At 45.7% G+C, this 25,251-nt stretch overlaps 1 protein-coding gene across 1 annotated transcript in view; it reads right to left on the bottom strand.

The window, feature by feature from the left end:
- The window catches only part of LOC130538836 (collagen alpha-1(XI) chain-like), a 57,671-nt gene that overhangs the window by 8,205 nt on the left and 24,215 nt on the right, over positions 1-25,251 (bottom strand). Inside the window, exons 13-54 of the mRNA XM_057056773.1 lie at positions 24,749-24,832; positions 23,750-23,806; positions 23,303-23,356; positions 23,151-23,204; positions 22,954-23,007; positions 22,825-22,878; positions 22,201-22,254; positions 22,081-22,125; positions 21,460-21,513; positions 21,337-21,381; positions 20,398-20,451; positions 19,514-19,558; positions 19,105-19,158; positions 18,975-19,019; positions 18,740-18,793; positions 18,610-18,654; positions 17,989-18,042; positions 17,807-17,914; positions 17,176-17,229; positions 15,472-15,525; positions 14,529-14,573; positions 14,336-14,389; positions 14,129-14,173; positions 13,706-13,759; positions 13,548-13,601; positions 12,941-12,994; positions 12,588-12,695; positions 11,911-12,000; positions 9,829-9,882; positions 8,043-8,150; positions 7,857-7,964; positions 7,267-7,320; positions 6,631-6,684; positions 4,937-5,044; positions 2,812-2,865; positions 2,645-2,698; positions 2,471-2,524; positions 2,285-2,338; positions 1,371-1,478; positions 1,225-1,278; positions 1,058-1,111; positions 863-916 (exon numbers count right to left, since the gene is read on the bottom strand). Of these exons, the coding sequence (XP_056912753.1) occupies positions 863-916; positions 1,058-1,111; positions 1,225-1,278; positions 1,371-1,478; positions 2,285-2,338; positions 2,471-2,524; positions 2,645-2,698; positions 2,812-2,865; positions 4,937-5,044; positions 6,631-6,684; positions 7,267-7,320; positions 7,857-7,964; positions 8,043-8,150; positions 9,829-9,882; positions 11,911-12,000; positions 12,588-12,695; positions 12,941-12,994; positions 13,548-13,601; positions 13,706-13,759; positions 14,129-14,173; positions 14,336-14,389; positions 14,529-14,573; positions 15,472-15,525; positions 17,176-17,229; positions 17,807-17,914; positions 17,989-18,042; positions 18,610-18,654; positions 18,740-18,793; positions 18,975-19,019; positions 19,105-19,158; positions 19,514-19,558; positions 20,398-20,451; positions 21,337-21,381; positions 21,460-21,513; positions 22,081-22,125; positions 22,201-22,254; positions 22,825-22,878; positions 22,954-23,007; positions 23,151-23,204; positions 23,303-23,356; positions 23,750-23,806; positions 24,749-24,832 (2,598 nt within the window). The remainder of the gene's footprint in view (positions 1-862; positions 917-1,057; positions 1,112-1,224; positions 1,279-1,370; positions 1,479-2,284; positions 2,339-2,470; positions 2,525-2,644; positions 2,699-2,811; positions 2,866-4,936; positions 5,045-6,630; positions 6,685-7,266; positions 7,321-7,856; positions 7,965-8,042; positions 8,151-9,828; positions 9,883-11,910; positions 12,001-12,587; positions 12,696-12,940; positions 12,995-13,547; positions 13,602-13,705; positions 13,760-14,128; positions 14,174-14,335; positions 14,390-14,528; positions 14,574-15,471; positions 15,526-17,175; positions 17,230-17,806; positions 17,915-17,988; positions 18,043-18,609; positions 18,655-18,739; positions 18,794-18,974; positions 19,020-19,104; positions 19,159-19,513; positions 19,559-20,397; positions 20,452-21,336; positions 21,382-21,459; positions 21,514-22,080; positions 22,126-22,200; positions 22,255-22,824; positions 22,879-22,953; positions 23,008-23,150; positions 23,205-23,302; positions 23,357-23,749; positions 23,807-24,748; positions 24,833-25,251) is intronic.

Here is a 25,251-nt window from a genome sequence, read left to right as displayed (position 1 = left end):
TAGAAACCATAATCAAACAGCAAACAAAAACAAATGGTCTTTAATGTAGGTTATGGCGTGCTGGCAACTTTGTATGCGCATTAGTGAATGTGTGTGCAGGCGCGCTCACCCACACGTGCACCTGTATGTCTCTGCTAATGCAGTCGAGCAGCCACATGCATCAATGAGCTCCAAACAGGCAATTTTGAAGAGATATTAGGAACTTGACTAAGTGAGAATTATCTTGGTGAAGGATGAAAAGTCATTTCATTAACACGGATATGTAGCCGGGTCTAATTTGTTTTGCAGCCTCTGTCATACGGATACAGGCTCACGGTATAAATTGTGGGTTGAGAAAGTGCTTACTTTAACACTGTTTTTAAAATGCGCACGACAAACTGTCCGAGCCCTCATTTTCATTCCGGACACGGGATGGGAGGAAAACATACACAGCGGTGAATTCCTCGTTCAACAAAGTGTGCAGCAGAGAAGCCTTTAAATGTATCGGTTAAACGTATCGGATTTCACGACAAAACATAAGAAATTACCGTTCCTCATCAGTGTTCAATGTTCAGAAGGGTGGTGATAATAATATGTCCAAAAAAACTCAAGTAATCGCAAAATAAACGGTTATTTCACGCTTTATGCACAACATAACAGCCTGCAATTAAAGAATGGTTGTAAAAAAAAAAGCAAGATTAGTTGGCTCGACTTAAAATGATAAGCTTAATTTCTTGTCTTTAATATCACAAAAATTCCATTTAAGAATAAATTCTCATCATTATCGTTATTCTCATCTGTGATGCTTAAACACTCCATTCAGCTGATGTTCCGTCTCACACAGTAAAAAAGTTTTACCATAAATGTGTATTTTTGAACTCACCCTTTTACCGGGAGGTCCCGGTACTCCCGCCTCACCAGATGGACCAGGAGGGCCCTGAAACCGAGCAATTAAAAGACTCAAGACCAGAGAAGGTGCAGCTTTCTGTTAAATGTTGTGGTTTAATCCACATCACACAAGCTCAGTAATGTGCACGGTAGTGTGTATAAGTGTGTGTGAATATGTGACAAAACTTACAGGCTGTCCAGCCTCTCCATCATCTCCTTTGTCACCTGGTAAACCATCAATACCCTGAACAAACCGAAAACAACATAAAGAATCATTGAAATTGTTCATAAAACAGCTGTGAATACAGAACTAGCTCTGATTTCATCTTCTGATCCGCTGAGGGATCAATCACTTACAGCTGTGCCTGGCTCTCCAGGGGGGCCATGGTCTCCTGGGAAGCCGACTGGACCCTGCCGACGGATCAGAGTCAAAGTCAGACGTGAGATTGTGCATCGAACGGCATCGGTCGGGACAGTTTTGTGTGTTGGTGCTGCTCACGTACAGGGTTTCCCTTGGGGCCGTCGTCCCCGGGGGGCCCGCGGAGGCCGGCCGGTCCAGCAGCTCCAGGTGGACCAGTGTCTCCCTTCTCCCCAGTCTCTCCTTTCCTACCCTAAAGAGGCCAAACACCATTAAGGAATGCAGAGAAACCATGGCTATCATTATTACAAACGCATTAGCTAACAAAATAAAAGCTTACGGTTTAAAAAAATAGAACTGATTTACATTTTAATGTGATAATAACAGCAATAATGATAATTCTCGCTACAATGGCAGCCCAATCAGCATCTCATACTCTTGGCTAGCATGCTTTGGCCAGATTACAAGCGTGGAATCATTAGCAGACTCATTAGAGCGCAGAGAGTCTCTGGTCGATGCCAGCGGGGCACCTTCGACATTGACCACGGTGCTGCGTGGAGCCCAGAGTCTGTCAGCGTAAACCAATAGGCTGCAGCGAACCCAAACATCAATACAGAATGAAGGATTGAAGACTCGAGCGCATTACTCAGACGGGATCCGGGAGCCCGGACTAACGGCACCTCCGTGATCAGGATCTGCTGTTTATCTTCATTTGTGAAAACAGGCAAAGACGGCGAAAACAGCACGGGAGTAAAAACCTGTGATTAACCAGGGTGAGTTTGTGCCGCCCGACACTGATTTATGAAAAGAAACTGCTGAAAAGGGGTCACATGACAAGACTGGTGGAACTTTCTAAAACTCAGAAAGAGCCCCGACAGCTGCAGCCCTCTGAGGAGTTTGATAATGAATTAAAAATAACTGCACCCTGGCAGATCTGGAGTGTAAAAGAATAATTGGGGTGGATTAAACGCTGCTGCTGTATTTATATATGTGAGCTGTTATGTTAAAAACAGATTTGAGATGACTCATGAATTTGTACCAGCATGGTATCGCACTTACCGCCATACCAGGCTCTCCGTGTGGTCCCGGGTTGCCAGCTTCCCCGGCTTCTCCCTGTAAGAGAGGGTGAAAATGTCCGAACACTATCAAATGCCAACATTTTTTACTTTTAGATGGCATCGTCTTGTTTTAGGCTTCTCTAAACAGGTTTAAACACTTTTAAAGACAAAACAAGGCTCCTCTTACTTTTTCACCAACAGCTCCAGCTGAACCAATGCCACCAGGGGGGCCTTGGGAACCCTGTGGATGTAAACAAGATTCATTCAGAGATCTTTTTTTAAAAACTTTTAAAAACAAAACAAATATCACACCATTGATTTATTAGCGTGATTGAAGTGGCGTGAAAACAAAGAAACTTACAACTGTTCCGCCGGGACCCTGAGGACCTCTGGGGCCAGGAGGACCAGGTGGACCCTGTAAGTGAGGTCACATTTACACACTACTGAAGTCCAAGGTGCATCGACAATTTGTACGGACAAAACACACACAAATACACAAAGTGGGCCGGGGATAAATGTCAGACTCACCATCGCTCCGACGTCTCCGTTCTCTCCCTTCTCACCAGGGGGGCCGGGCAAACCCTGCAGAGGAGACCAATGCTCTTATTACACAGAGAAGATTGGCATGTGAAGCAGCTTTCCAGAAGAGTCCGCATGCGTTTGCACCTCATTAGCACTTTGGATTGATGTGCGGCAAACAGTGAGCTCCAGAATGTGGCGGGAAGCACATTAATACAACAAGAAACGAAGTGTTGTAAACACAATTAGTCAAAAAAGGACACCTTTTGTAATTAAAGGGTAGGGGAGGTTTGGCTATAATCAGCCTGTGTAAATTACAGGCAGAGAGCAGTAATCCATCTACACACAAAGGAAAGGGTAAACAAAGGGGGCAATGTGAGCGGAGCTTTCTGGGAGTCAATCATTTGGAGCTGAAGCAGTTGGATTGGGAACGCTGGGCGGTTTTACTGTATCTGCGGTGATAATGGGAATAACGAGCGCGCGACCCGTGATGATGAGCTACCCTGAAGCTGGCGCGACACAGATATCGATCACTAATATCACACGTGTAATCTCGCTCCATTCCGGTGATTTACGGTGCCTTGCAACGGCAAAGGAGGGAGGAACTCTCAGTTTAGTCCTGAAGCCAGTGAATGAACTGAAGCCGCGGCTTTTCCACCGGTATTATTCCACAAAATCCCTCTTTGATTGTTGATGATTTGTTGTTAATTTAGTTTTTCGCCCTTTAAGGAGCGTCTAATGTCCCATTTTCTGCCCCCGCACAAATCACATCAATCAAACCTCTTAATCCAAAGACCTCGGCGGGGACGAACGCAGACCAGCGTGGCCGGAACGTTACAAAGCAGCTCCCTCCCCTACAGTGCAAAACCATTTGCGCTACTTACTTAATAATTGCTTTGAAGAGCTGAGCTCGCAGGAGCTGCTGCCATTTATTGAAGGGCAGCTTTGCCAAACATAATTAAAAGACTAGAGATTGGGTGCATTATGTCCAATTAAAAGCCAATTGCACTGAATAACAACGTTATCTGGCCCTATTGACGAGCAGGTCTTGGCTCTAATTTCGTCCTCGATGAATCCTTGAATAACTGACTCAAATTCTCGTGCATCTTTCCTGTCTTCATTGCCACGATAGCAACAAGAAGCTAAGGTTGATGGACGACTATTCCGAGCCATCATTGGCGACTGGGACTTGGAAATGATCTTGAATATGATTAAGTTTGACAATCGTTTTCCCGAACGCTGCTCACATGCTACATATTTCACCTGCCTCGGCTTTGAACGTGCACGTTCCTACTCAGCTACTGTTCCCACCAAACACACCCTCTAATAACGAGCTCAAGAATATCCTTTTAATATTCTCTGTATAATTCCAAGAAAAGTCCAATTTATGGATTTATTCTCTTGTCCTCAATGTGCTACATGAGATAAACAGAGCAACAGTGCAAGTACACATTAAAACAGTCAGTCCTTTATTGACGGCAATTCTAAAACATCACAGCATCTAATACGAGGACGTCGGTCAGGCTACAGTGGCAGCGATGATTCTGGGAAAGAGGTGGCGTTCATCCCCATAACAACAACAACCGCGAGGAGCGACTTCCTGCCTGCTTCCTGCTCTCGTAATCAGAACTACTTGCGGAAGAAACCAAACACAGAGCCGCAATAACAGGCCGCAGCAGCTGCTCTTTTATTTGGGCCCAAGAACTCTGCGGGGAGGTGCCTTCTGCACAGGGCTGCAGTTGGAGCGAAAACCCACCGGCCTGCGCCCGGCGCTGCTAATGCCCTGGCCAAACGCCAAACGCCAAGCATTAGCACCATTGATTGATTTTTACTACTATCTGTGGAGGAAGTCAGGGGGGTTTGGGGGGGGTAACGGGAAAAATGAAAACGCATTATTGCCTCAAAGCAACACATGCTGTTACTGAGAGCGGCAGCTGCTTTAATAAGTTATGTTGCATTTCGATGGAATGTAAGTGGTGGGAGAGATGAAATGCCGGCTTTGACAGAGCACAGATCGATGTGTTAGCTGTTCGGTCCCGTCCAGCGTGATCCAGCTGTCATGTGACCAGAGAGTAGGGATAAAAAAGAAAAAGCGAGACTCCGGTGCGTGCGAATAAAGGTGACGCGGACTCACCTGAAGTCCGACAGGTCCTGGCAGCCCGGGGAATCCTCTGGGCCCTTCATCTCCTTTCTGGCCAAACATACCCTGCTGTCCCCTCGGTCCCGCCTCACCGTCACTGCCCTGTGGGAGGTTAAAGGGGATGAAACCCAAATATCTATAGAGCCCAATCGGATAAAACCTCCATATCTATAGGGGAATATCTATTATAAAATAGCTGTTTTACATCCCCTTTACAGTTGTGGATTACGTCCACATCCGTGTAGAGGGTGGGTTGGTATTAAGAGTTTACAGCTGACAGCGCGCTTCACTGTTAAGAGGGCTGAGAGCTCCTCAGCCCTAGGAACATTCAAGTAAAATGCAATATATATAATACAAATCACAGAATTCAGGGAACAGCTTCAGCCATTGAGCCCCCGTGCTTCCCGTAGCTGTACTAGCTAACGTAACCAGGGAGCGAGTGGCACCTGAGAAGCTGAGGACAGTGGCTTAGAAGCATGACTGACTTAAGATGCTGACTCCTTCTGTAAAGCCAGAGGTGCACAGGGCCACGCTGGATAGCAGGGGGAGACTTGAGGGAAAGAGCAAAGTGCTGACAAACTGTGAGTTTTCAGTTCAAACACATGTCAGCACTTGAAAGTGCTTGTGGAGCTCTCGTCGAGCCCTGGGACACGCGAGCAGCCTCGGGCGCTGGTACGGAATGCAGAAAGGTTTGGGAGGAGGCATTCGGTGATTGCAGGTGAGACAAGAGCCAAAGTTAAGCTGAACCAAAAGTTTGTCACAAATCTGAACAGATTTTTGATTCTATCAGTGCTTTTGAAAACATTACGGAGGGACCAGTCGGCGAAGATCTATGAGAGCACTCGTCTGTTAGTTTGATCCCCATCATTTAAAGGAATTCTCTTTTGTTTGTGCACAATCTATCTGATAGATCTGATAGTGCTGATATTCCATATATATATATATATATATCTCTATTTACACGCTGTTTCTTTGCAAGGGAACATTTTCCTCCCATGGCCCATTGAAGTTTTGAAAGTTAGGGACCTAATTAAAGAAGAGTAAGTTGGTAAACCCTGTTTTGGGCCCAACTAAACCAAAAACTTCTTCTTCGCCTGATCCAGACGCCTCATCTTACTGTCAATGGCAATACTGATAGAGCATTTGACGCATACGCCGCGATGCTAACTTAATGGCTGGCTAGTATTGTGCTTCCTAGAAATGCCCACATATTAAGAAATGAGAGGGGAGGGCACAGATGCAACAAACTGTGACAGCGCTCGCTCCTCAGTTACGGATGCACAGGAACAGCCTGACCTGCTGGGAGAACAACAAATCTTTCTCCGATGGTTTGTTGTTCAGCTTGGACGTGCTACCTGCCCTCCACTATCCATCTCTTCAGGTCTGCTGCAGCCCCCTACAGGGCCCCGCAGACGCTGAGACCTTTCTAAATTGGTGTTTGAAGGCTGATCATTTGCGGCAGCGAGCTGTTATTTATCCTCAGGTCATAAGCTATTGAGAAACCAGAACCGTTCCTATGGTGATAACGAGAAGAGAGCAAGTGGCGCCACCACAGAGGAAGCACAGCATGCGACAGCATTTTGGAGCGGGGATAACGATCAATATTTTTGATGACTGGCAGATTTATTCATGTAGCTGTTTCATTCTTTGTACTTTCCAAATATTTGATCAGATTAAATCCTACTCACAGCTGGACCAGGCGCTCCGATCACACCCTGAAGACCGGTCGGACCGGGTGGGCCCTAAAAACACACGGAACAATACAAGAAAACTTAGATTTAAGTATTATTCTAAGACACAATTATATCACAGGATGCACTTAGTCATTGTTTGAACTCTAAATTCCAAGTACCAACATTACCACATAAATATTACATGACTTTACAAGTAAATGTTGACATCAAATCATGATTCTGATGGTCACCAAGATCCCCCACATGAAGCTGCCTCTTCAAATAACACGAAAAGGCCATTTAACTCCACGGAATGTCTAACTCTGCCAGGAAAATCACAAAGAAAATATTTAATTTATTCCATGTGAAGCTCCTAATGAGTAATACTCAATTGAAAAATGAAAATGTTTAAGATAAGGGCAGAGCTGGGTGGTATTCTTTATTAGAAATGAGCACAGCAGCACTTACATTAATATTTTAGACGCTGCAGCCTGTTTGGGGGAAGATAACCTCAGCTGAGTCATTACTAGCTAACCTAGCACTCTTTGATTTATTCACCTCCAGAGACTAAAGCAGCTAAGACGAGCGTGTTTTATACAATTAGCGTGCACAAGAATGAATACACAAAATCATTTGTCATTAGGAACTCACAGATTCACCCTTGTCTCCTTTGCTTCCCTTCTGTCCAGGTCCTCCAACTTCTCCCTGTGGAGCAGCACAGCACAGCTCATATCTCTCCGTCTGGAAACAGCTCTCCTCCCGGGGCTTTAACCTCCAACAGGATTTGAACTGTAAATTCTCTTCAAGAGAGTCTCATTTGATTGGCCTGAGAAGACCTTGGGTGAGCCAATTAATTGATCGGCTCCGTGTCCAACCCCGTTGGATTTATGATTGGCAAAACGGGGCAATGAAATGGGATGTGACTCGGATCAGATGGTCCAGATGCCAGCAAATGTGAAGGAATTGCCATGGTGGGATTTCTGCGTGTTCAGGGTTTCCAGCGTGAGCACGCAACTACTTATTTGATTTAATGAAAGCAACAATCGCACAGTCACTTCTTGCCAAAGACTAAAACACGGTCTTCCGCGCAGTCTGTGTGTCTGTTACACAAGAATCCTGCAGGAGGGTTTGAGGCTCATCACTTTTGTGTTTTAATAAATACAGCAGATGCTTCAAGTGCTCCTCAGAGATCAATATTCAAATCAAATTTAATTACAGGCGCATTCACATGTTTACTTCACCTTGTCGCCGTCCTCTCCAGGGGGGCCCTGAGGACCACCCGAGCCTGGAAGACCGATAGGACCTTGGATGCCATCGCGGCCGGCGGGACCCACGTCACCTTTCTCTCCCTAAACATCGGCCCCATTGATTAGGTCAGATTTACTTTTTCTTAGGGTTTGCAAATGAGATGGAACGTCAACACTCACAGGAGCTCCCTTCTCTCCAGCAGGGCCAGGTGGCCCCTGGGGGCCATTACGTCCAGTCAGGCCAATTGGACCTCCAGGCCCAGCAGCACCTCTCTCTCCAGGAGAACCCTGTTATCAAAGACAATGATAATCAAGAAGGTAGAAGGAACCAGCATAAACCCAAAGACACCTCTCACTGCTCCCAGTCTAAATATACTGTAGTAGGTAACTAAATAGCTTCTGAAAGGATGAATGAAGCTGTGGCCCCGTTAAATTGTACAATATAATGTGCATGAAAAACAAAACAAGTTTATTTAATCAGCCAACTGCACGAGTGCCCCCAATGCCAGAAACTGCAATCCTTCATCAGAAGGTCACTGCAGCAAACAAGAATCAGAGAAGGTCTCAGTCTGCATGCACACACAAACACACACACACACACACCCACACACACACACTGATTTGGCTGTTGTTGATACGAGTTGCCACCTGGTCCTAATTTGCCTGGAACCATTTCACAATAGCCACACAGCTCCAACCTGTCACTGCCAAATATGCCAATGTGCCTGCCAGGAGACACACACACACAAACACACACACACACACACACACACACACACACACACACTGATTTGGCTGTTGTTGATACGAGTTGCCACCTGGTCCTAATTTGCCTGGAACCATTTCACAATAGCCACACAGCTCCAACCTGTCACTGCCAAATATGCCAATGTGCCTGCCAGGAAACACACACACACAAACACACACACACACACACCCGCACAACTTTCATTCAGTCATAAATTGAGACTCGTTCATTTGAACAAAACTGAATAAAAAATGGGTGAAAACAGGCCGTTTCAACTTCATCCTTTTTCTCGCAGACTCCGAACCACACAATCGCCCTTCCACTGCAGGAAACACGCGAATCCCAAAGCAGAACCCAATTCACAGCAGCTTAATCACAGGAAACGGCAGGAAATCGATGCGGTAAAATTTCTCGTCCCCGTCGCAGAACGGGCGAGGGCTCTTTCTCAGAGAGTTTTTCCCAAACAACAAAAGCAGACACTTCATGCGCCGTCAGCCAGTGGCTCGCTTTTCAACCACTTGAACAGAACTCTGTTTCCAGTCAGAGGTCTCCCTTCTTCTTGCTTTCATCATCCCTTCAACCACGCTCTGCATATCCTGTCATCCAGCCTTTTTCAGTCATAGGCGAGTTGGGGGCAATTATTGAGGGTCCGCGTTCGACGGACGAACAAAATGTCAGCCGGTACAAAGCCGCCTGTCAGTCAGCTCTCTGTACAGATTCAGATCCAGAGGCATTTTGTGGCGCTAACTGTTCCTGGGGAGAAGCAGGACTCATTTACTGTACAGCTTTATGGATTTCGCTGCCACTGCTACTCGAGGTGGGAACACGTTTAAATGTATGTAGCGTTTCCTGTAGGACGACAAGCGAGATAAAGGGTGAATAACACAGTAAATGAGCCCCGGTCTCTTATCAACAGAGTGCAAAGTTTCTTCCAAAGTGCTCACAAAAAAATGAAAGGAGTGCAGACTGCAACTTTCCTTGTCATTGCCATGACAGTTGCCATGGTAACTAAGTAGGAGAGGGAACCATCTCTGGCCAATCAAGCCACTGTTATGAAAGCAGACTTGGTCGGTTAAACAGAGATCACGGTGGGCTTCAAAACTGTTACAACAGCAATAGCACGCACACATTTCTAATTTATAAATAATATCGTATCTTGTCATAGGCAACAAAATATCAATAACCCCCTGTAAAAGTAATGTCAGAATGGTTACTTACAATTGGGCCAGGGGGTCCTTGAGGTCCTTCTCCTCCTTTTAAGCCAGCTGGACCCTGAAAGCAGAAGACAGCAGCAGGGTAATCTTTGTTCTCGGCCTCTGCTTACTGCCATCAAACAGAAGCAAACAAGCTGGTGAACCGGGTCTTCCTGTGTTCCTGTGCACATTTATGTGTGCATGCGAGTGAGAGGTGGTTTAATCCCCCCCAACTACACAAAAAGGTATTATTGGAGACTTTATCTGTGCCTTCTGTTACACATTTCTCTGCAGTTCATTGTAAATATCTAAAAATAAAGCATCATTTGTGCAGCTGAAGCAGTGGGATGTTTTAGGAAGGCAGACTGGGAGTAAACACAGCACGTCGAGTCGAACTGGAAATCCTTGAACCACTAAGCCAACACCATTGAGCTCAGAGGTGCAGGAAGAGAAGCAGGCGAAAATCTATCATCACACAGACCCTTTCTGAAACAGTTCAATGTGCGTGGGCGACGCTTCTTTAAACTAACGGTAACTCAAAATCAAACCGATAGCTTCCATTATCAAAGCCTATCTGTCGCCATAAAATCTATTTATAGTGAGAGCTTTGATGATCAGGCTACAGAAAACAATGTTTCATGAAGAAAAAGCTGCTGGCCTTTAAAGTCTCTGGTCTGACCCGTTAAAAAAAGAAAAATCCCTGCAGATTTATTGTACCAGGAGACAGAAACCTCTGAGGCATGTGGAAATTGAGCACATAAAAACCAAAATTACACAGGTTTCCTGGGTAGAAACTTGATGAAGTAACCTTTAGGCTAGGTGGGCAGGTGGGATCTCGGCGGCCAGATTTGGTCAAACTGAACAAAATAAGTCAGAATGGAAAAAGAAAAAAAGAACCCAGCCGGAGCTCTCGAGCTCCTTTTCCCAGCTTCGGTTTGTGCGCCCATTTCTGGGCTGCTGGTGTCTCCTTAGACACCGCGGGCCATGAATGCCGCTTAAACACGGTGCCAGGAAGCTGAGGCTGCGTATGAAAAACAGAGTTCACGTCAAGGTGTAAAGACTTTCATTATAATAACTAATTTACAGGCTCCGCCAGAGCCAGCGGGCACAGGCGCTGCCAAGCAGACTCTCCAACACCTTCCACATTTCACCACCGTGCATTAGAAGCATGGAAGCAGCTTTCTTAGCAATATAAACAAAAGCTTATTTATTGGCTGTGATTTTGCCACTGTTCCTTCCCTCAAGGCTGAAGGGGAGGATTGACAGTGCGTGCACGTGTGCACCTCGATAGAGCGCGCGCATGAGCTCTATCGAGCACACAGAAGAGAAGCGAAACGGTGGTAATACGTCTAACGGGGCTGGTTGTAATGGTCAGCCTTGAAATGAGCCTCGGCGTCGCTCCCTCAGGCTCATCCGCGGTCAGCCATTCGCATTCAACCTTGAACTCTCTCTCACCTGTGCACGTTGCTTTTGAGAACGAAATTAGGTTACCGAGCACGCTCCCGGTGCGTGCGCAGCATCCACCAAACTGCGGGGTTGAATCAGAATCAGAGCACTTGAACTCACCCTCAGATTCAAAACAAACCAGACTGTTTACAGAACAGCAATAACTAAAGTCTCCTTAAACAGGGAAAAGTGTAAATAACCAAATAACTACTAACTAAGCAGTTAGTAGTTTCGGGGTCAGTAGTGGATTTCATGTAGCAAATATACCAATAGTAACCACCCGGTGGGGAGGCTAAGTGTCACGTATCAAACACGCCCTGATACAACGTGATCGATAGTCGACCTGTTGGTTTGGATGTAAAGGCCGACTAATGTTTCTTTCTCTCCAATGTCGCCCTGCAACACTGGGGAAACTTACTAGCTTAAGATTCTTTTTAGGCCACATCCTCAACCTCTACACCTGCATTCATCACACGGCAGCTTCAGCCCACCCTCGCTGCAGCATTGAGCAGCATGAACACCAGTCCTACAGCTCGTAGACTGCCAGCTTCCCATTTGGTTCAGTGGCACGTAGTTAGCTTGGTAATTGTGGTTTTGGGCTAAATTCAACTCTGTGTGTGTGTGTGTTGGTTTATACGACTGTGGGTGGTCCATTTGTTACCATGCCGCCTGGAAGTCCTCTTTGCCCCTGAAAGCCAGGCAGACCAGGTGGTCCCGCCTTGCCGCTATGACCCTGTGGACCTGGATCGCCCTGAAGATGGAGGAAAGCATAACACTCGCTTAACTGACATATGATATACCGCAAGACACTTGCTGAAAGAGAAAAATGCTTTTGAATGAAAGCAACGACTGGAGTAGAATCACAGAGAATTATTGAGGGGAAAAAAAGCCAATTAAAGTGATTGATCTCCGACAAAAAAGCTTGAATTATACCTCGCTCTGTGGGAACAACAGCAGAGAGATTAATATTTAAAGGCATAAAAGGAGATATGAGTCTTCAAACAAACAACAAGGGGAAGACTAATGGCATCTGGAATAGGCCACATATTGAGCAGAAACAGACAATCTATTTTTCTGTTTAACTTCAGTGTCATACGCGATTCAGCTTGAGCCTAATTTTTCCATTTCATGCTTCAGAAGAATGCACCTTTGTTAGCGACAGAACTAAAGAATGAAAAGTATTCGTCCTGTCTCCATCTTCTGAGTTGTCAAAGGAAACACGACAAAGATGAGAGATCAGGAAAGTGGCTTCAGTTTTATCGCCAACCCCCCAAAAAACCTCAAAACAATCACGATTTACTTAAAACTATTTGGGATCGTCAGAACAGAATCGGTCACCTTTCCGCCCTCTTTTCCAGCAGCTCCGGGCAGACCTTGTTCACCAGGTGGGCCAGGGGGTCCAGGGTGTCCCCTCTCTCCGCTGGGTCCTGTACCTCCTGTTGGACCCTATGGACAAGAAACTACTATAAAATATCTCCTCTGGCATGCTAGAGACGATAATGTAGAGGCCGAAGAGCTAACTTTAGGAGAGTGAACGTAGATTTTATTGTCACGTTTGACAGATACGCTGTCGCCCACAACGCTGTATCTCTACAGCTCCTCATTCATCTCGCTTACGCTCAAACATGTTTCCAAATCCAGCAGAGAATCAGCAAAAAGCTGTTAAGTGTGTGAATGTGCAGTGTCTCTACCTGTGGTCCAACCACCCCTCCAGGTCCCGGAGGTCCTGTTTTTCCTTGGAAGCCCTTGAGAGGAAGAGAGATGCAACTGATTAAGTATAAAAGTCCTAATCGGTCCAGTCAAACCCTGTCGGAGGTCTGTATAAACGAGCGTGTGTGTGAGTGAGGGATTGAAGAGTGTGTGTGTGTGTGTGTGTCTCATTGCAATATGTTGTTTGTCACTTTGTAGTTTTGTCTTTGCACATTTTGTGAGGACCAGTAACAGATTTATTATTCTTGTGATGGTTCGTTTAAAAAACGACCTTATTTCAGTCTCATAATTGGCCTCAAAAAAATATTTGACATTCAAAATGACTCCATTAGGACCAGATCATTTCTTTCAAGTGGTGGAAGAAGCAAAAGTGAGTTATTTCACTGCAGCATAAGAGAAAAGAAAAGTATTTATAATGTGCAAATGTAGGAGTAGGAGAACTTTGTTGATGTCAAAGACTTTCTGATTTATTAATTTGTGAGGTGCATTTTATTAGACTGTTAGTACTGCTACATGTAAGCTAAAAAAAGTAGATATTGCATAAAATATGAGCAGGACCTTAATTTGCTCTATAAACTACCAGCTCACCGTTTCTCCCCTCTGTCCTGGGTGTCCAGGCAGCCCATCCTTTCCTGGAGGGCCCTGAGGTCAACAGTCAACAAAAAATGTCAAAAACAAGGTTGATAATGGTGAATTCAGTTTGATCAAAGCCTAAAAAAAAGTCCAACTCCATAGATGCGACGTACATTTGGCCCTTTTGGTCCAGGGAAACCGAGAGGTCCTTGTGGCCCTTGAGGTCCCTAAAATGAACAGACATTGGAGAAGAAGGATGAAGAAGGATATAAGGGACAGACATTCAGTTTTCCTAATCATTTCCAGATGACCAAGATATGGTAACTAGAACCATCCTGTGGGAAAGAGGACCAGAATGGGCGGGTTCTGGTGGGAGGGAGGCCGGCTGGTGGGCATTCAGTAATAGTTAACACACCTTCCTCAGAATTCTGTGTCTTCATTGTATTTTTGTATTTAATTTCAGTAGAAGCATAATTTGTCTAATCTACCTGAGTTCAACGTCCTCTTTCGACCTCTGCGATTAGCTGCTGTATTTGCTTAAAAACTACGGTAGAAACCCGCCAAGTTTTAAAGACGGGAAAGAAGCGGATACCAACCCTTTCGCCTGGTGGGCCAGCAGGTCCATCGCTGCCTGAGGTGCCCTGTCGAGAAAAAGGTTCTGAAATTTAGAACTGGAAAATGCGAAAGCATTCCTTCAGCAGCTTCCTGTTTTCAGACGAATCCTCGTAATTCCACATGAAAAGACACTAGAGTCTCATTCTCACCGGCCCAAACATTATTATGCGAAATGTGTTCCTCCTCACCTTTGCACCTGGCTTTCCAGTTGGTCCTCTAGCACCTCGTCCACCCCGCGGGCCCTGCAGAGTATAAAATGATGTGTTGAAGTCATATAACAGAAGTTATAACACAAGTCACTGTTTATACAGTTGAATGTTTTGCTATTTGGGCTGGATCAATCATTAATCTGGAGGACGCGTGCTGAGCGGGGACGCCTACCGTTGGGCCTCTCTGTCCTCTGGGGCCTGGTTTTCCACCGAGTCCCTGAGAAAGAAACAGAAAACAAAGCTTTGGTTGGCACCACATTTGGATTCCTCGCACCGTGGGCTCGTGTGAGGCGCCACGTGTTAGCGGCTCTGCGTTGTCAAATATGCTCCGAAACACTGACAGATGCATTTGAAAATGAAATAAATAATGCAATCGCAGCAGCAAGCGTTTGCCCAACGGCACTTGACAGCTCCGATCAGCTGCCAGGGGTGTTCGGCGCCCACCACCTGTCTACTAGAGCGAGCGTGTCTTATCAATAAGAGGCGCCAATCCCCCACCAAATCACCGTTCTCCATGTCAACCCATCCTCAATCTACTCCACAATTACACGGCTCCTCTGAACACGGCGTGACTACCCGCCCCTCAAATTCCCCAAATCCTTCCCTTGTGGTTGACTTTTTGGGGTGTAGAGACCAGCATCAGTGGCTGTGATATCCCAGGGGCCCCTAAAGCTGACATTTCTAAATATGAAGCCCCGGGAGTCCAATTAGAGCCCGGAGCCTTAGATATAAGGACTACCTTTCCAAACTTACAGTATGTATAGGCTGTGCGGAAAAGTTGAGGATTCTAGTCAGGCTTGTTAGTCTTCTCTGGGGTTTCACGCCTTCAATTTTAAAATAAAATCCAAGTGCATATAATGAGGGGAAATTTAGCCAGTGATTTCTCAGGCACAGCCAGCTGTGCGTTTAGTGAAGGGAAGTGAAGGCATCAGAACGGTGATTTTCAGTCCTGCCGGACTGCTAACTGTGAGCAACCAAATCCAAAATCTGCTAAAATGATGACGAGAGAAGCGCTGCTACGCTTGGGCTGCCGTGCAGGGAATTCCACAGTTACTTACTTTACTTTCTTGAACATCGCTTTTATAGAACACAGAATAATTAGCCTTGCAGCTCACCCTTGTGCCCTTCTCGCCATTTGCTCCGGGGAATCCAGGGAAGCCATTGGAGCCCTGCATAACACCCACACACACACACACACACACACATGAGCATGAATTAAAGCCATTGGACAGCATTAAAAAAGAGATATCTCCCCTTTTCTGTCTGAAGAAGCATTCTGACACAGGCAGCAGTAGACAATTCACTGGCTCGGGCTAATTAAGAAGGACACTACCCTTGTTATCAAATGGCTGCAATCTCCACTTCCTAAAGATCAATGACAAGCCTCCTTTATTGCCTTGAAGGAGCCCACAGGAAAGGTTTCGCCGGCACCATTTACAGCCCGTCTGACATACAGACAGAGGTGCTGACCCACACGGCTGTTAGCACAGTTAAGGAGCGAAAGACGGAGATAAAGAAGCAGAAAGCGCAAAAACAGACGAGGAACAGGAACACTGTAACTCTCCCTCGATGCCCATCACTGCTTTATTTATTAAGCTTGCTCAGTCTGCAGCGGCGGTGCCTTTGGGTCAAACGCTCCGAGGCAAAACACTGATGGATGAATAAAGGGAGAACAAAGCGGTTGCCCTTGTTTAGCCGTGCAAATAGTTTCTACATTCCTTTGTTGGAGTTATCCCTCATATGATGCAATGCACTTAGGCACTGTGTCATATAAGCGAGCGCGTCCCAACACAGAACAGTGGGCAGAACTTGTGGAGACCGCAGAAGGGGGGGGATCTATCTGCTGCTTAATTGGTTTTTCACTGAGGTGCAGTTATGGCAAATTGTGAGGAGAGCTGCTGCTGGACAAGCCTGACTGGCACCAACAAGATACGGTAGCCGACTGAAGTTATTGCAAATGGCACCCGGGATTAACGGTGTGGGAAAGCTGTTAACAGGGAGTGATGGAGTGCAGCAGCCAAAACCAAAGTCAATGGTGGGATCCGCAGACTGATCCAGGAGGATAAAGGCTGCAAACAGGCCTGGAATTTCACGTTTTATGCCACAGATGCGGGAGAAGAAACTTCTATCGCAACTATCACACCTTGCTAACCATTTAAATCTCACGACAGAAGAAAAAAAATCCCAAACTAACCTCTAAAACAATTTTAAATAAATGTATGCACCCCATTTAAAGAGAGAAGACTATATAGTGTCTCATAAATATCTTTTGAAGCATATTTTATCATCTAAATAGTAGATTTAATGCAGATTTCCACAGGGAACCTTTGTGGGTAGCTCATATTAATATTTGTATTAGCATAGTAGCATACAACATTTGTGGTTGCAAATAAGGCCCTGAAATTTTTAACTAATTAATTGACATTTTACACATGGTCACATTTACTTTTTTTAAGAAATTTGACACATTTTTGCCTTTTTGCTGCTGATGTGCTGATAATAAAAGGCTATTCAATGAGGAGATGAGCTCTGCACAATTCTAGATGATGTGTTTGCACATATGTGTCCCACTTCGTCAGAGTAGGTGTATCGAATCCATCATTTCAGTGCCAGGCTGCCGAAGCTGCCAGCAGCACGGAGGGAAGAGCTGCGGCTGCACACCAGAATGCTAGTTAGCGCTGCTGAGCACGGAATGCCAGGAGTGTGAGCTACTGCATGGACCAAAGTCAGCAGGGAGCGAGGCTCCAGTCAGGGAGTGATCAGGTCTTTCAGTAGGAATTGAGGTGAGAGGACAGCGGGTGTCATGGCTCAGTACCCACCTTAGAGCCTTGTCTGCCAGGATACCCGGGTAATCCAGGGACTCCAAGTTTTCCCTAAAAAGCAGAAAAGGGGAACAAAACAAAGCTGAACTCTCAAAAAAGCCCAAGAGGCAGCAGTTCACAAAAGCTGTTTGACTGAAGGTCATTTAGAGATACATGCAAGGCCTGATCGACCTAACCCATAATCCACTGGGCTCTTACAGTACGTGCGTCAGGCCAAAATGTACAGAGATTAAACAGTTGTGAACAGTTTAAGCTAGCAGGTTAATTGACAGTCTGATAAATCATTGGTTTTTTTGGTGGGGGAAAAAAAGATAATAACTGTGTTTTCCTTTGTTTAACCCCAGAGTGGATCGATCTGAGCAGCGTTCAAACACGTCAATAACACACTGATCAATCATTTTCTATTCTTACTATTGAACTTTTGCTGAGCGTCACACTGAGTGACAGATCAGTGGAGGGGGTGAGAGTTTTGCAGAGAAATGGTGGCAACATGAAGTCAGGTTATTCTGGACTGCTGAGGTGAGTTAAAAGAGGAACGGGGCAACTGTAAATCTGCCGACAGCTTTCTCTCCAGTTCATCGAAGACATTCCAGTCGTACAGTTTGGTCTCAAAAGGTCGATAATTTACCTTCTCTCCAGCCAGTCCTGTTGGGCCCAGTTCTCCGCCAGGTCCAGACTTTCCTTTAGGACCCTCGGGGCCATCCTCTCCCCTGGGCCCTTGCAAGCCAGATTCACCCTTGACGAAAAGCAAACAACATTGTACTTGCTGCTCTGTCTTTCTCAGATTTCCCTGTATAAACGCCGATTTACCTTGTCACCCTTGAGGCCCATGTCACCTTTAAAGCCAGGGAATCCATCCTCTCCCTGAAGACGAGAGACAGAAAACAATGAGCCGAGTGTCCTCTTATTGTTTAAATCCTTAACAATACTGACTGTGGGGTGTATCATAACAGCTAATTCCTGCCAACTGGTAGTTTCATTATACAATAATACTGACACCTAGTGGCTACTGAAGCATTTACACGACCACCGTCTTTTCTGTGCTATACTGCCACCCTGTGGTTTATTTTCAGAATGCATTTTAAAAGATGGATTAATTTCCAAGACCATGTTATTAGCTGAACAGCAGTGGTCTCTGATCCACGACGACTGTCAGACTCATGTTAAACACTGAAATACAAGCACGAAGAAAGTGGCCACAGATCAGCTTCCTCTGAAAGGTCCACACAAACAGCCTCATTCGTGTTTAATGTTCCACGTCCCATTACTTCTCAGCAGCACACAGACTTAACTCTCAGTCGGGTGGACCTATTAGGATTTTTTCCACTAGCAGGATTCCAAGGAAGCATCATTTGAGATGGAATTACAGTTTTTATTATTTTAGAGTAATGTTATTTGTTATTTAGGGGGAAAGGTCACAGAGCTGTTTACCTTTTCTCCTTTGCCTCCTTTAAGGCCTCGAATTCCATCAGCACCCTGTCAAAAAAGTGGAAAATAGAGGTCAGGATAAGAGTCACAGAGATTCAAACAGGAGCTATAATGGGATTGCAATAATACTTACTTTCACACCACGAGGGCCAGGGTAGCCAATAGATCCTATAGGACCAGGATGACCCTAAGATAGAGAGTCACATCCTTCTGAGCAAGCGTCACCATGGCTATGCTGTTTTGTACAGTAGTTTCATATAAGTAGATTCATCTGAAGTGTGCGTTTATATCAAACCTCACCTCCAGGGGCACATTTGGTCGTCTACTAGATCAAGTTTAAGAGACAAAGTGTGACACGCTCTACTCACGGTCATTCCTTTCTCCCCTGGAGGACCTTCTTTTCCTGGGTGACCCTGCGAAATGAAGCCCAGCAGGTGATCAATGTTCAATCCCGCAGGCCGTCGTTTTGACCAAACAACATGGAAATGCGCTACTCACAGGGGGGCCGTCGGCGCCGGCAAGACCGGCCATACCTTGCTTCCCCTGAGGTCCCTGCAGACAGAAGGCAGTGAATGTAAAGCTCACGGGCCCGATGTATAGAACACAGACGCACGACAGCCAACTCTGAAAGCTTTAGATATTAACCCCAATCCACTGAGATAATCAGCGTGCTGTCTGGCGACGGAAACGTTAAAGTAATAGCAACGTTTTGCCTACAATAATATCATCCAGTGCGTGCGTCCAGTCGTCTGTCTGCATGTGTGTGAATGTTTTAACTTTGAGAGAAGCCAATAAAGGACGCGATGTCTGCAGAATCACTTATAAGGTCTGGATTCAGACGTTCGCTTATCGAAGCAGCAGAGCACAGTTGTGGTTGGCCGACTGGTTCAGATTCCGCTTTACTTACTTTTTCACCTGGAGGCCCGATCGGACCTTGAGGACCAATAAGACCCTGGAAAACAGAGACGAAAGGGTCTGTTATTAGAACAGCTCACTGAATGAACTCCTCCATAACCAACGCCGTCCTGTGACGTATTCATATGATTCTGAAGCAGCTCGTTTGCTTTTGATTCATTTTCTTTTCCTTAATCAGCCACTTCCTGCCGCTTGCTCAGCAGTTTGGTCACATCTAATGTGAATGAACCTCCTCACAGCTTAATGTTTGTTGGTTTTTATGGTCTCATAATGCCTGGGATGCCTCACACTTTCCAGGGGAATGATGACGTTTTGTTCATGCTACAAATGTCAGCAGGTCTGAAATCTACCTGGCAACGCGGCCTGGCTGCCATAGTAGATCTATTGTTTACTGCTAAAGACGACCACAGACTGGAGGAGTTCTGCTCTGCCACAAACTGGTCTTGGTAATCAGATTGAGCACTATCAAATTATTCCAACATGTCTCACTCCAGCTGGGCAGAGTGGATGTATTTTCTTTTTCTGTTCTGGCCACAGGAAAAGACAGAGAGAGGTTGGGAGAGAGAGAGAGAGAGAGAGAGAAAACAAACAGAAGAATGAAAACCCTTAAAACATCTTAGCTCTCTCAGGCATTTGTGTGGAATGTTCTGCAGCAGCGCTTGTGACTTAAGCGAGAATAAAAGATGAAAACTATAGCAGAGCAAAAGAAATATTTTCCTGCCTAAAGCTTGGCTGAGAAAACAAGTTTGTGGATCTTCCCAGCGCGCACAAGGTGACAATAAAAGCGAGAGAATGGGCGGTATGGCGGACAGACAGGGCAGATAAAAGAGAAAGAAAAAGGAAATACGGTTAAAACACAAATAAACTGAAGCTTACATGTGGACCAGGCAAGCCCTGCTGTCCAGGAGGCCCAGATTCTCCTTGTGGACCCTGTGAATAACAACAACAACAAAAATTCATGTATAATTCATATATAGTATCATTCTTTATGTATTCACACAGAGTCTTAATAAAAATGGTGAAATCTACTGGCTGAATAGATAAAGAGGTGGTGACACAAAGCAAGAGTACATGAGTCTCGTCCAAACTCTCACGACTGCAGAGTCCAGTGGCTGGACAACGTCTAGATTTGGCCCCAAAACCATCTGGGTCTGGATTAAAGAGCTGCTGGGATGGCGGGTCTGTTGGTATCGCTGCTGAGTATTAATGCGCCACAAAGCAAGCGCACAAAAACAGACAAGGTCCTTTGCAACAATCTGCCACAGCTGTTACAACACGGAATACAAATGAGCGAAGGAGCCTGACGGGAATGCGAGTAGGTTGATGAACTGAAGCTCCAGAGCCTCTAATGATAGTCGCCGAATCCAAGTCGGCTTGCAGAAATACCTGAGTACAACGGTGAGTTTCTGGGACGCTCTCGGACCCTCATTTGAGCATCCCCCTGAGACCCTGTGGGGACACGCAGGGGCCCCACACACATACACGCATGCATGCACACACGCACGCGGGCGTACACGCCTGCAGCATGAGCCCTAAGGAAAAGCTAAGCACTTCTCCATTATCTATTCAGTCTCCAGACCTTCTCAAGAAAAGATCCTGCAACTTTCCAAAGACACACCCCGACTTCACTGACCATCTCTAATTAGCAAATGACCCCTGACCTCTATGAATGTCATGTTACACACAGGTGAAAGGTCAGTGTCCTCCAATCGGCCTCAGGCGGGTCATGCTGTAGACTGAGGGCTTGGTTGACATCCTTTTCTGTTTCATCTTCTAGCAGGCGACATATTAAACATGAGGATAAAAGGTACTCACCATATTTCCTTTAGGACCAGGAGGCCCATCAATGCCAGGAAGACCCTAAAAACCAGAGTTAAATGAGCAATCTGACCGAGACAGAACACGATCATCCTCTGGGTGGAAAGGCGGTGTACTTACAGTCTGTCCTGAAGGACCCGAAGACCCTCTTGGGCCAAGTAAACCCCGAGGGCCCTGTACATCAAGACACAATCCAAGCACAGTTAAAGTCCCCCTGCAGTCAGAAATGTCCACTCTTCCCCCTCCGGTGACTAAAGAGCTGCTTTACATTCATCTGCTGAAAGGTCCTCTGCAATGTTCTCTCCATATGGTTTGAAAATATTTATAATAATCTAAATCTATAAAAAATATAGATAAATGTTCCTGTATGAAAGAACTATAGTGAGTGCGATGAGGCGAAAAAGAATGCAAATTTAAAATCAAATGATGTCGTACGATAAAGACTTCAAATTCTGATATCAGACTGACCTACTGTGGTCAAATACAGCAACTACAGGAGCCACTAAGCATGAAAGAAGCACTGAGTTTTAAGTTTTCTGAGAACTTTTCTGTCTTTCAACTTCAATATTACAAATGTCTGGCCTAGGCAGGCTGGAATATGATCTCTTCATCTTAAAAGGCAATCATGGATGAGCGCTGCAGCCCACAGCGGCGCTGGAAATGACCATTGTTTTTATCTATGTTGCTGTCATATTCGTCACAATCCCCTCACATCAGTGGCCTGATATGAAACATACTCACACTCTCTCCAGCCACACCTCGCTGTCCAACCTGGCCATCTTCACCCTGTGTGTGCAGGAGCGTTAGCCAAGTAATGCGCAGTAAATGTTCACAATTTACGGCGACTGATGCGCTACTCACTCTGGGGCCATCATCTCCTGGGGAGCCTGGGGCACCTGTGGGGCCCTGTTCACCCTGAGAGGAAAAAGAGAAGGAAATTAAGCACATAGTGTGTTTTCACAGATTTATGGTAAAATAAATAAAGTACAATATAGGAGAATCAATCTCTCCTTTAATTTCACCCACTGCACCATAATTGGTATGGACCTATGGTCTAGTTCCTGCAATTTATCATCTTCTATAAGATCCGTCTGACTCCTGTTGACCCTGTAATTAGTATAGGACAAAATATGGCAGCCTGTCTAGAAATACGCCTCTGTGATCTCTGGCCTTTCTGTCTTGGCTCTACATTAAAGTCGAGCTTCCCCAAATACCAGACGAACTGCCAGTCATTCGCCTGCAGGCTGGGTTAAATGTAGGCCAAGCGGTTCTGGACTAAGTTGGTCAAAATCGCTGATGAGATGTATGGGCTCAGAGATCTGTCAGATCTGGAGCCCACGAGACGTAGCGGGGGGAGCCTTTGAACTACACATCAGCCGTAAAGACAGGGGGAGCGCCTTGTTTTTGGTGCCAGCTTGAAGCTTTAATGATGTTTGTATTCCCACTCTTTGTCCACCACGCCTAGCCGTTTCCCTCCCAACTTACCCTGTGTCCTTTCTCTCCAGGAAGACCAGGGAGGCCGTCAAACCCTCGGTCGCCCTGCAACCAATTAGTTCCGTCAGTTCATGTAACAAACACGTAATCATTTACAGGAGAAGCGAGTGAGCGTTGCACCTTTGGTCCCGCCTCTCCTGGTATTCCACGAGCGCCGTCAGCGCCGTTACGGCCCTGGAAAACGAGAAGATAGGAGGAAGTTAAATACTGTGAAAACCATACAAGGAGGTAACTTAATTGTTCATCAATCTGCTTTTTGGAAGAGAAAGATCAAAGCCAAATGATTCAAACATCTTGAGGATGAAAAGGTCTGTTACCCTCTTTCCCGCCTTCCCTGGTGGACCGGTTGCACCCTGAAGACCTCTGGGTCCCTTTGAGGAAAACACATCGGTATAAGTGAATAAAGCCTTTGGCAGGTCTGTGAGGCTGATGCATGTTGTTGGTCTCGTGGACACAACAATGTTTTCACCTGTGGTCCAGAGTCCCCACTGTCACCTTTGAGACCAGGAGCCCCGGGACCTCCCTGTTGACAAACACAAACAGATCTGGTCAGGCTGCAGAAGATCGATGTCACACGTGTAGGTATCAAAAACTGTGAACCCTAAAAAGTTTGTTCTCTGTTCCTGAAGACACACTTGAATTTAATCAATTCTCCATTAGGTGTTAAGAAACCAGCAAAGTTTGTGCTCATTGTTATGGATCCAATCTGCTCACAGGCAGACGTGGAGGAGGACAGAGGGAGCGCACATGCACGCCTGGGAGTGTGTGCTGGCGGCGCATTGATGTTTGGGCCTAAAGCCTTTACAGGAAGAAGCTCTAATCACCTAATCAGCTTCTCATAAAAAGTGAAAGGACTGGCTGGAGCGGTGATTAGGTCAGTGGTGTGTTTATGTTTAGGTTGTCTTAAGCTACTCACGAGAGGACCAGATCTTCCCATCATGCCGCCTGGCCCCGGAGGACCTCTCATGGCCAGCTGTGGAGCAGAGAAAGCAGAGTTCTCAATGTTGACAGTTTTCCAGCAGAGAAAGTTGACTTGGTGTTATTGGGAGAGGGTGATGGCACCGCTGACGTGGAGCTACAGACACAATAATCAACATCCGCAAAATCCATTGAAATAAAAGCTGCAGGGTTATAGCCATTATTGTCACAACATGTCATTAACAGCGCAAGAAAGAAAAAAGGAGACTTGTTAAAATCCAAATATTGTCATGATTTTGTTAAAATTCTCCATCAGAGTTTCCAAAGTGGGTATCTGGCCTTATTTTACATCTGATTGTTGTGCAAATCAGCTAAGAAAAGGGAAAATGACTCTCTTTGCGTCCTTAATTGCACATATTAAAGTAATTCCAGCGTAGTCCAAACAGGTCAGAAATAATTGAACATTAAACTCCGACTTTTCCTATTCCTGCTTTGGGCATCGACCAGTGGCGTGAAAGATGAATAAAGAAAGGTGACAAGTGCTTCCAAGACATTACTAAACACCAGTTGACCTGCTCTGGCAGCCGTCAAGCTCCACGGTGCGCTGTCAGTGTGTGAGTAGTCAGCGTCGGTGAAACAGCTAATGGTTTCCATCTGGCGTTACCGTAGATCACACCTTGCTTACAGCTGCATAATCCAACCTGTTTTCCAATGCTGCTATGGTTATTTGGACTCTCAAGTGGGTCCGGACATCTGGTTTAGCTTTAAAGCCGCTACACTACACTACATTTAGGGACCTGGACCATTTTGAGGATTGAGTGGCACTGAATTGTAATTCCTATATCTGCTAGATTTCTGGGACATTCTGTCTTCTTCATTTCAAACTTTGATTGCATCAGATTTTTCACCCCCCCACAAAAATAAAAATAAAATGAAATAAAACCCTCTCTGAAATTCAGAATGGATACGTTAGGATCGTATTAGGGGTGATACTTGCCCTGGCCTGAGACAGGATCGCCTGAGCCTGAGCTTCCTGGGCGGAAACCACAGGTCCCTTGTGTGACTCTCCGCCTGCACGGAACTGTCAACCACACACACACACACACACACAGAAAAAAAACACAATTAAAAACCAAAGGGGTTCCACTTTTCTCTTACAGAGTGAGACATCCAATGGATGAGCTCATAAAGATCAAGCCTGCAAAGCCGTGTTTATACTGTGTGCATATAGATGCAGGCATATGCAGCAGCTTGCAAATACACACACACACACACACACACACAATTGGTGAGCAAAAACAAATAGGTGTCAGTAGCCTTTCAGAAACTTGTTCCACTTTGCTGCACTGGCTGACATTTATGAGGTAAGTGATTTGTAAGCAAAGGAAACAGTGTTGTGATCTCTTGGCCTGCTGGCGATGCATTGAGGTAAACTTACAAAAGGAGGTGAGTGCCCGGGATGAAGCGTGTGATGTGTGAGGAAAGACAGACACTGGGCTA

This window comes from Takifugu flavidus, chromosome 15 (assembly GCF_003711565.1).
Source record: "Takifugu flavidus isolate HTHZ2018 chromosome 15, ASM371156v2, whole genome shotgun sequence".
Lineage (NCBI taxonomy): Eukaryota > Metazoa > Chordata > Actinopteri > Tetraodontiformes > Tetraodontidae > Takifugu > Takifugu flavidus.
The sequence above is the reverse complement of the archived record's forward strand: the minus strand, read 5'-3'. Positions and strand labels throughout refer to the sequence as shown.